Below are 11,139 nucleotides of genomic sequence, written 5' to 3' on the forward strand. Positions count from 1 at the left end.
GAAGCCTCCTCGTGTGCTCAGGTAGCAGAGTGAGGCAGGTCACCTGCTGCATAATTTCTGCTCAAGGAGAAAGAATTCAGCAGCTAGAAATAGTGCCACTCATTTCTCCTTTACAAAAAGCTGTGGGAGATGCTTTCTGATGAGCTGGAATATTGCAGAATCACAGAACAGCAGGGGTTGGAAAGGACCTCAAGATATCACTGAGTCCAACTCTCCTGCTAAAGCAGGTTGATATATTTCTGATTTACCTGTTGTGCAGTATCAGTGACAATGAAAGTCCCTAATTTGATGGGAAGAAGAAAGGGTGAAGAAGGAATGTTTTACCTGCTCTAGTGGAAGCTGCTGTTGTTTCTGTCACACCTACAAAAGGAATGTGAGTCCAGATTAAGGAAGAGGTAACTGAAAAGTAGGAAGAATATATTCATATCATTTGTGAGATTCCTTCAGTCAGAATTATAAAGAGGCTAGTCACTGGGATGGACAGATGGCGTAATATCCCTCTATCCACCTCCCTCCCCAGTTTGTGTGATGAACCAAAGGAGCGTTTTACTAACCTGAGCAATCCACGGCAGCATCTTCCTTGTGATCACAGTTTTTGCCAAGCAAGGGCTTGGAAGGACAGTCCCAAAGTGACAGTTCTGTTCCTTTACAGTGGACCTTCTCCAGCCATATGGGACCTGTCCCTTCCCCAAAGGCAGCTTCACTCAGAGCAGACACAGCGGAACCACAACCCAGTTGCCTGCATACAACATTAGCATCTGCCACATCCCAGGAATCATCACAGATTGTTCCCCAGGAACCCTGATGCCAAATCTCCACTCTTCCTGAGCACGCATCCTCTCCTCCTACAACACGTAACTTCTCCTTGTCTGCATAATAAAAAAACATCTGTATTGCCTGAATAGCAATAAGGTCCATAGAGACTAATTAGGAAAAACAAAGGGGTAGAAGTACCTGAGCAACTTGTAGAGTTTGGACACTCAGTAAATGTAGCTGGAGTCATTGTTCCTTTTCTTCCTGCAGAAATTAAATACTGAATTAAATAATTAGATTATTCTCTGGAAAGAGTAAAGGAGTATAAACTTCCTGAGTATTAATCATCAAGCGCATTTTTCCTATAATAAATGTGTAAGCTATTTAGTAGTTGGTGTAGTAGATGGCATTTATTAGTGTTCGGCTATTATTGTATATTAAAAAATCTTTAAATTCTCTGATAACTTTGCTTTCTTTTCTCTTGAAGTGCCTTTCAAGAGATCTGAGTTATCTAAAAATAATTTATACTTCATTGGGAACCCACAGATATGAAATACTGTCCTAAAAGCAGACATCAGAAACAAAAATTTAGAACTGAACTAGCATACACTTGCACTTGGTTATGTGCATATGTATTTGTGTGTATTATAAGCACCGCTTTGCATCCATACATATAGAAATACATATATGTCTCTAGTCTTCTTGAATAGTCTCAACTGAAATCTCACAGACTAATTGCATTTCACAGATTTTTAATGTATAGATAAGCAATGGCAGCATCCTGTTGGGGGTTTCCTTTGTATTTTAACACTGATATCATTTTAATTTACTCATTTTCAGCAGAGATGTAGACAAAATGTTTGTGCCAATTTCATGAAGCTGAAAATAATATAAACTGGAACAAATATACATGAGGTAAGCATCATATTGTCCATGTATACATGTGCAGATGTATGTCTATTTGGGAGGTACTGCATGGGTGCATTTATATTTACCAATACAAGAAATATGGGTTTCTTCTGCTCGGTTATCACATGACTGAGGATTCCAAGGGTCTGACTGACATTGCCAGAGAGAGCTGTGTTGCTCAGTGCACTCAATGTGATCCAGCCATGTGGGCCCAGAACCTCTGCCATATTTGAAATCTCTTTCAATTTCCCCAACATCTCCACAGTTCAGGTGTTTGCATACAGTTACTGCTGTGAGTTGAGACATACGATTGGAGCAAATGCTCCCCCATGTCCCATTGTAGAAAACTTCTAGCCTTCCAGCACAGCCATTGCCATTCACCAGCCTTAGAGCCAGGAACTCTGAAAGTGAAGATATAAAAATGAAATCAGAGGACATGATTCAACACACATTTCATTTTCTTGTTTCCAAAGACCAACCATTCAGTAAGCATTACTCTTCAAACAATAGGAGCCACTTCCTCAGTGATTTTGACTATTGTCCCAGTCCAAGAATCCACAGGAGTGGCCGGTACTTTATCATTCAACTGATCTCAGGGCATACAGTTTTCTTTGGGGCTTCTATGACAGCTGGTCATACACTTTTCTGGAGGTGAGGAAAGTGCAGATATCATACAATGGGAGGGATATTGCTCCCTCAGCCCCCACCTAGAGTGTCAGGGACATGAGAGTCCCGACTGGCAATGAAGACTGAGGTTTGTTGAGTACCTCAGTTCCCTCCATGTCTGTTGAAACCAGTTCTATCTTCCCATTTATCAGAGGGGCACACCCTCCTTTTCCTGTCTTCTGACTGATGTACTGTAGAATCTCTTCTTGTTATTTTTCATATCCCTCACCTGATCCCATCTCTGTGCTTCGTCTTTCCTGATCACACCTCTGCATGCCTAGATGGCACCCCTGCATTCTTCCCACGCCATATGTACTTGCCTAAACATGACCTGCTTTTTCCTCAGTTTGACCAGCAGGTCCTTGCTCAGCAAGGTTGGTTTCCTGCATCTTCTGTTTGATTTCTTAACTAGGGAAATGAAGAGCTCTTTTGCTCTCAGAAATGTTTCCTTAAAGAGCTACCACCACTCTTCAATTCCTGTGTCCCTAAGGACAGCTTCCCAGGGAATTCCATTCAATAATTTCTTAAACAGACACAACTTTGCTCTCCTGAAGTTCAGAGTCTTTTGTTTGCGAGGCCCATACTCCTCATAGTATGGTTGCTACAGCCCAGATCACCTCCAATCTTAACTTCTTTAATGATCTCTGCACTGGTGAACACTGGGTCCAGTAACACATCACCTATGGTGAAACAGGAAGTTATATTTCAAAGACTATAGGATTTTCCTGGATTGCTTGCAGCCTGCTGTGTTCCTTTCCCAGCAGACGCCTAGATGGTTGAAATCCCCCATCAGGATGAAAGCCTGTGAGGTGAAGCAAGAAGACCTTGTCCATGGCTCCCCTTTATCAGACAGCCTGCGGTAGACCCTGATGATCAAATGTGCTTTATTGGTCTGGTCCCTAGTTTTAAGACACATGCTCTCAATCTGAGTGTGGCTGTTTCACAGTGGCAGTTCTTCACAATCTATCCACTTCTTAATATAGAGAACTCCCCTGCCACTCCTGCCTTGCCTATTCCTTCTAAAAATCTTGCAGCCCTCTATTCCTGTATTCCCATCATGTGATTAATCCCACCATGTTTCTGTGATAGCATTTTGGCCTTTTTTTGCACTGCACTTACTCATTTTTCTCTGCTCCAGTATGACTCCTTCTCAAGCTGCAGTTCCTTTAGGGGTTGTACTTGGTCCTCTGTATGCCCTCCACAGATTTCAACCCTTTCAAAAGTTTATCTGTTTCTGTGGTTTACTCACAGGCCGCAGCCCTCTCAAGAAGAATATCTCCTCGAGCAAGGACTGTCACCTTCTAAATCATGTCTCCAGCAATGTCCCCCAGATGTTTACTCTATTTCTCCTCTCTCTTGCTGCTGACATTCTTTTTCAAATATGCATGAGCAGAAGCACCATATGTTCCTCTGATTGGTTAAGGTTTGGTGTGCAGTGGACTGTTTCCATAAGTTTCAGAGCCAGCTGTTGCTGACTATCTGTGAAGTACTGAGACCTGAACAATAGGCTTTGAACCAAAGTTGACCTCTAGATAAATCTCACAACTCAGAGTTATATATTGTCAGTATCCAATCATTTGCAAAATGTATCATTAGCAAAAAGTATAATTATTGGCAAAATATGCATCTTGGGCAAAACCTCATTATCAGGAGATGTAGCTTAGAGGAACTATTATGGGAGTGTATTAACCTCTCCTTGTTTAGAAGCATATTGTTAAGGCCTATTAGCACATAAGCCTCCTTGGTTCTTTCTTGAGCCCTCTCCAGGCCTGTGGTGGAATCCAAAGAGAGAATGAAACCAGATGTTTCCTCTTAATTGTCACGTAAATGTGTTTATTCAACAATATAAAAGCTGGATTCTCTTATGGTGAAGTTGGAGGCCTCGACTACGAGTGGATGCACTGTGTAGGACTTCCCAGTTGCTAGGAAGGCTCTCCAAATCCTCTCTGCAACTGGAGCTCCCCGGCAACTACGAATCTGGATGATGGTAAAGTATGAGGGCAATTGGTGATGTATCTTTCTTAATGACTATTGCTATTACTCATGCAGTAATAGTTAGGCGTATTGCCTTGTTCTATTTTATTCTTACTATATCATTGAGCTTATTATCTCACTGCCTTAACCTTAAGTAAAGATAAACACACTTCTTTAATGTGGTGTCTGTGACCTTTGTGCTGACCCTATCCACTGGTAAACAGTCTGGGACTTGACAGTTGATGACCTCCTTCTGCACAACATGCAACCACAGCCTCTTGGTATAGCAACCCTCCAATTTATCCCCCAAATCCCTCAGCATACACTTTTGCATTTACATGTGTGAATGCAAAATAAGGACTTCAGTACACCCTTTGTGATGATGGGCCATGCTTGCAGACAGGAGAGAATAACAAGCTGTTCAAGGAAGACTCCACCATTTCTCAGCTTTCCCATTCGTGTTCTCTTTCAACTCACAGGCTATGAAATGTATTCTTTGAACATACCTGAGCATAGGACTCCAGCATCCTCTTTGTGTTGGCAGTTGTGATGACCCCATGCCCTAGAGGGACATTGCCAGATATTGGATTCAGACCCAGTGCAGTTCACATCATCCAGCCAGATTTGTCCTGAGCCTTTTCCATAGTGAGCAGAGCCTAATGCCTTGATGGCATATCCACATCCCAGCTGTCTGCAAATAACATTTGCATCTGATAGATCCCAGTTATCATCACAGACAGTGCCCCAGATGCCATCATGATAAAGCTCCACTCTCCCAGCACAGCGTTTTGTTCCATTCACCAGCCTGATCTGCCGGCTCTCTGCAGGAAGAAAATGCAACTGACAATATTGAATGTATTGATAATGCACTGATCCATTTAATGAGTGTATATTTAAAGCACATTTGAGGCATCATGTTCTTGTTAGATTCCAGTTCATTTATTATGATTTCTTAGGCAGAACTCCTGTGGTGCTAAAACCACATGGAGGCAAAGGACTACTGCAACGGGTAAATGTTTAAGTAATTCCTGTTGGTAACTGCAAATGGGTAGCGGTAGTTTAGTCATGATAAGTACGTGCAGACATCACCTTATTTTAGAAAGTCTGAGAAGCTGTTTTCTAATTAGATGCATTTAGATCAGAAACAGGTTGTGCAACAGATGCGTTACAAAATAAGAGACACGTAGCAATAGTTCTTGTTTATGTGTATATTTAGAAAGGCTGTATGTGCCCATACATATATAGAAGAGTCACAAAACCAAATCTGTTCAGTTCTTTTATGTCAGTTAAAATGTGGATAGTCGCTGACAAATTAGTGCTTTTATGACTTCTGTATTCTGTTATTTCTTTTTGATTCAGATGAAGAGAGAAATGTGTGAATTTCACTTGCTTCTTTGACTATCATTTATCTCTTATTGTATACAAGTAGGTGAGTTTCACAAACTCTGATCCATACCTATTTAAGATCTGATGAGACCACAGCACAAGGTTGGCTAGAGACATTCTGTTCTTTTCACACAGTAACTCACCAGAGCAAATCACACCAACATCTTCAGCAATTCCTGCTGACAGCGCCTGAGAATGGGAGGTCTTGCAGAGCACTAGCTGAGTCTCATTTCCATCACATTGGACGCTTCTTAAGCCCACAGGACCGATACCTCGTTCAGATCTTGGAAGGTAATAGGCTCTCTTTGCTATTCCACATTGGAGCTGTCTGCATACCACATGAGCATCTTTGATGTTCCAGTCGTCATCTAGGACTCTGCCCCACGTGCCATCGAGGGAGATTTCAACACGCCCATCACAGCGGCTCTGGCCATCTGAGAGTCTGAGTGATTCAGCAAGACCTGCGCTCAAAAGGTTTGGAAAATGCATTGAATAAAATTTTCTGCTGTTATCACAGTAGAAATAACATGCAGGGGAGAGATGGAAGTCAAAATTATATGATGGGAAAGAGTATTTCACACCACTGATTAAGGAGATAGCCTGTGGTAAGGCTTTGCTTGCTTCTATGCCCAGAAGATTTTGCAATAGGAAGCAAGAAAGACATACTCAGCTGAAAGGCTAGATCTTCCTAGAATCAGGCACATCTAAATAATGTGATTTCCTCTAGAGTGAAATCCTACTAAATGAGGTTTTTATGCTGAAACTGGGGACAGAAGAGTGATGGGTGGGCAGTGAAGGAAGGATAAGGACGTTAAATATAAGCTGATATATACAACTTGGCAAAGAGACCAAGATTGCTTTGGTCTGAAGTTTCAGAACCTGAAGAAAACAATTCCTGACTTACCTGAGCAAACAACAGTGGCTACTTCTTTGGCTGAACAAGTTGGATTGCCCAAAGTCACTTGAGCACAATCCCACAGGCAGGACTCTGTCCCTTCACAGTGAAAAGCATCTCTCCATACAGGTTCATTCCCATCCACAAAACTGTCTCCTGTCTGGATTGACTTTGCATAGCCACAGTTGAGCTGATAGCAAAGAACGTTAGCAGCCTGCAAATTCCAGTGGGAGCGGCAGAGTCTTCCCCATGTATCTCCATGGCGGATTTCCACTCTGCCAGAGCATGCGGTGCCATTCACTAGTCTGCCCCCTGGGCACCCTGAATGTAAGAGAAAATGAATACCAAGATGTCATACTGGTAACTGCTCATGAGCATGAACTAAAAAGTGGCTTGGAAATGGAAATGAATTTTCCTTAGCAATGAGAAGGAGCAAAAATGACTCCACTGGCCACAAGAATTTCCATACATATAACTAGATTTTTGTCCCCCTGTTTTACTGAGAAGAATGATTAGAAATCAGAATCTGATCTCCTGCAATTTTTAAAATTGAGGCACTAGATTTCAAGGCTCTTAGTGAACCTTAAGTACTCTGACCAGATGTATTTGGGTCTTTCAAGTCAGGCCATTGGTCCAGGGACTTAATTAAGCCTGAACCAGGCCTTCAGTCCTTGCTTCAACTATGTGGTTGGTGTAACTGTCCTGTCTTCTGCTGTTCCTGACTTTTCTCTCCAGTTCAGCCCTCTGTGTTTGGATGCTTCAGACTATACCCTGGTGGATGCACTCATATTTTCTCACCATCTGGACCCAGCTCATTCTCTCCTGAGAAGCAGCCCTTCCCTTGCTCTTGCCTGGCACAAAGAGCATTTCACAGACAGTGAGCAGCCTTGTGGTAAGTGCCTCTCAGCTCCTGGAAATACCTGTAGCAGCAGGCTAAATACAGAGATTGGCTGTACAGATACCTTCTGGTTTTTGGATCCATATCTGTCTCAAAGAAGCCATTTTTCATTTCTCCTCTTAGCCTTTTCCATTGCTCACCTGAGCACATCACACGAGCAACATTTCCAGCAGGGCATTCATTCTGATCTAGTATGCTCACAGAACAGTCTCTTGAGTATGAGCCGTTCTTCTTACAGCTGAATGTACCATTCCAGAAAGACCCATTTCCTCTTCCATAGGACTGTCCATCTGGTATTGATAGTGCAACTCCACAGTCCAGATGCTGGCAGAGATCATTGGCAGCTGGAAAATTCCACAAGTAGTCACAGAGTGTTCCCCATGAGCCTCCATGAAGAAGCTCAACTCTCCCTGAACATGTGGAACTGCCATTTGACAACCTGTATCCGCCATAGCCTGTAGGAATAATGAAGGACTTAAACATTTGTATTATGATTTAATGCTATCACATTGAAAATTGTAAGAGAGATCTAGTTTATTAACACTTTCTTTGTCTCAGGTTACTGGGTAGAGTGGTAAAACAGGAAGCACATAAACCAACTCATCTATGCTGTAGCCTGTACTACGTGGCTGAAAATCTTTTAACTCCTGAATTTCCCTCTCTCGTCCTCCACTTTGTTCTCTTATCCCCTCAAAATGCTGCTGCTACTTTGTAGAATGTTGTTGTTGTTGTTGTTGTTGTTGTTTTGGAGGGACAATCTTTAAATTCCTGTCTTGCTTTTGATATGTTTGGGAAACAGAGTAAGAGCTACTAGATGCACTTTCTCTCCAAGTTTCAAGTCCTCTCACATTAATTAGTAACCAGTTCAGTGCAATTCTCAGCTTTCATGCGTGTCACAGCACAAGGTACAAAACACAAAAGGTCATGTCCATCAGGTCGTGATTCACAATTATTTAGGTATGGTATGAAGTGTCCTACTGCAATCCCCATGCAGTTCTTCTGCCTTTTCATACTGTTACTGCCTACCCTTGCCTCACCCTTGCACAGTACTCCTTCTAACGAAACCTCTGAGCTATGAATCTTGCAGGACAGGAACAGGAGCCAAGACCTGTCAGTCACAGGCATCTTAACTATACTGTCTGGCTCCTCAGAGGGCTGCAGAGCACAACAGCTACTGTGACATTTCCAAGGCAGATTTGAAACTGACTGCAGCCCTTTGACTGGAAAAGTCTCAAGGGAGACCATAACACTGTACAAATGCCTCAAAGTTGGTTATAATCAGGTGGGGGTTGGCTGCTTCTCCCAGGTAACTGGTGATAGCACAAGAGGTAATGGCCTTGAGCTTTGCCAGGGGAAGTTCAGATTGGACATCAAGAAAATTTCATCTCAGGAAGAGTGGTGAGGTATTGGAACTGGCTGCGCAGGGAGGTGTTCAAGAAAAGGGCAGATGTGGCACTGAGTGGCATGATACAGTGCTCATGGTGGGGATGGGTTGATGGTTGAAATAGATGAGCTTAGTGGTCTTTTCCAACCTTGACAATTCTTTGATTCCATTTTACGATTCTGCGGCTGGAAAAAGAGCATGAAGTGAACTCCTTTCCAGGCTTGCTCTGTAAATAAGGTATTGCTAGCACCTCTGTCTCATTTTCAGTTTTGAGCTGAGAAAAAAGTTTTCTATGTCTAATCATCATTTTTTTAGTAGGTGTCAACATCAGCTGTATTTAAGCCCAAACTGTATGAGATTCTTAAATAATGATACCTGACAATTACAGCTATATTCATCCAGGCCTCAGATGACTTTTTTTTTTTAATAAATATTTATAACTTATGCCTCCTATGATTTTTCAGAGGTCTGTAGTTGTATCTCTCCCAGTTTTATAATTAACTGAAGTGCCAGAGTTTAACACAGAGTAACAGAGCAGAAAATGCATTTTGCCATGTTCCTGATTATCTGCTCTGGTCACCTCTCCTTTTATGCGTATGAGAAAGACAAGGAAGGAATTCCAAACGCTACAGAGCTCATACTTCTAATAACATAAGAGAAATTACAGATCTTTTGAGATCTCCATCCACGGTGACAAAGTGAAATTGTCACAAAGAATGCTTTAAATGCAGACTCTCAGTTGAACGAAGGAGATTGTGAGGCTGCTCTCTTTTACTCCTGGCCCTTCCTTGAATCTCTCAGGTATAATAGGGGAAGAAGCCTAGAACCATAGAAATATGCAGAACTAAGAGTGGTGGGCTGCCAGGAAGAAAACTTGGGATACATGTAAACTACATCCATCAGTCCAAAGTCTCACCTGAACATAGAACATAAGCATCATGAGAGCACACATTACTGTGCTGCAACGTCCTGGGACAGTGTGCAAGGTGAGTCTCATTCCCCACACAGTGGAACTTTTCTTGCCAGATCAATTCATGTGTGCCTCTAAAGTGAGCTCCTCTCAAGACATCCACAGCCTGGCCACACCTTAGCTCACTGCATATAACAGAGGCAGCATTGAAATCAATGTATGAGTAACAGACCGTAGTCCAAGTTTCTTCTTGCTTTATTTTCAGGTGTCCTGAGCAGGCGGTGTCCCCTCCAGACAGATGCAGCCCTGAGAAACCTGGGTGGTGGGGAGGAGGGGAAAGGGAGGAGAAAACAAGAAAATAGGTATTGAGTGTTGATTACACTGGTCTAATTTAATTTCTCTCATGCATTCATGGACAAGACACACGGAAAGCACATCTCTGAGGACCAGTGAGTTCTAAATAGCTGTTGTGGAAATATCTGTATGCTACTGGTAAGAGAAAAATGAGAGAAAAAAAAAACAGTTTGTGGGAATGTTTGTGTTTTTAGTACGTGAAAATACAAAATCTTGAACAAGTACTTGGGAAGCCCTAGGGCAAGGGAATTTTGAACATTTACCACTTAGTTGAACAATAGTAACTCACAAATAAATAAATAAATACATAAGCATTTACAAGCGTATATCCTCAAGTCTTCACTATTCAAAGGAATAGAAGACTGAAGTGCCTCAAAAAGAAGAAAACCCTGTATTATACAAATATCAAGGGGTTTCCAGAAGAATATAAAGCAGAGTCAACTACAAAAGGCCTCTATATTGTGGACTGGAAGTCTACAGGTTTATTAGTTCAAGTTCAGCACTGCTGATTCCTATAGACTTTGTTGAATACCTTTGCATATCACTTCACAAGCTCCATATTTCAGGAGATCTTGCTCAGGCAAGGCATACTAGACAAAAGTTAGCTGTGCAGACTCTGAATGAAGCCAATCTCAGTTTTGATGGAATGTGGGAGCTGAGGCACTGCAGCTTGTGAGAGAAACGACCTGTCCTGAAAACAGTAATGCACTGCTTTTCTTCTGTGGCATTGCACTCGTAGTAGACAACTTGCTTCCATTCAGATGGGGCTACACGTAGCCAGCTCAGTGTCTGTATCTCACCTGGTGCTTTTTTTCCTTAACTCCACTCAATAACATTCTTGAAGTTCTATAGTCAGCATAAAATGATATTTTTTCTTGTCGTTTGCATTTTTTTTTTCAGCTCCACAGCTCTATTAGCAGTGAAGTACTTCATATCATAACAGTTCCACCACTGTTCTTGGGTGAGATATTTATTTTGTGTTTTTCTTCTCAGCGGACATAATACAGAAA

The 11,139-nt window shown here is 42.0% G+C and overlaps 2 protein-coding genes across 2 annotated transcripts; both read right to left on the reverse strand.

The window, feature by feature from the left end:
- Positions 1–324: 324 nt before the first annotated feature.
- Positions 325–5,199, reverse strand: LOC116240012 (antigen WC1.1-like; the record flags this gene model as incomplete). Its single annotated transcript, XM_090149438.1, has 4 exons — positions 325–360; positions 555–1,017; positions 1,749–2,063; positions 4,809–5,199. Coding segments are annotated over 3 exons (945 nt in total), but the record flags the coding sequence as incomplete, so codon positions are not given.
- Positions 5,200–5,299: 100 nt separating this feature from the next.
- Positions 5,300–7,698, reverse strand: LOC149919771 (scavenger receptor cysteine-rich domain-containing protein SCART1-like). Its single transcript, XM_090139837.1, has 4 exons — positions 7,622–7,698; positions 6,593–6,904; positions 5,961–6,149; positions 5,300–5,340 (listed from the first exon to the last, which is right to left on the reverse strand). Exons 1-4 carry the CDS (start codon positions 7,629–7,631, stop codon positions 5,300–5,302), a joined length of 552 nt encoding a protein of 183 aa, XP_089995963.1. The 5' UTR covers positions 7,632–7,698.
- Positions 7,699–11,139: the final 3,441 nt, after the last annotated feature.

The sequence above is a fragment of the Phasianus colchicus genome, chromosome 1 (genome assembly GCF_987193195.1).
Source record: "Phasianus colchicus chromosome 1, bPhaCol1.hap1.1, whole genome shotgun sequence".
NCBI lineage: Eukaryota > Metazoa > Chordata > Aves > Galliformes > Phasianidae > Phasianus > Phasianus colchicus.

Coding starts and splice junctions, on each gene's coding strand:
- LOC149919771 (XM_090139837.1), bottom strand. Junction 6,150..6,592: donor AGCCACTGTTGTTTGCTCAG/GTAAGTCAGGAA, acceptor TTTTGAGCGCAG/GTCTTGCTGAATCACTCAGA. Junction 5,341..5,960: donor CCTTCCAAGATCTGAACGAG/GTATCGGTCCTG, acceptor ACCCATTTGCAG/TTACCAACAGGAATTACTTA.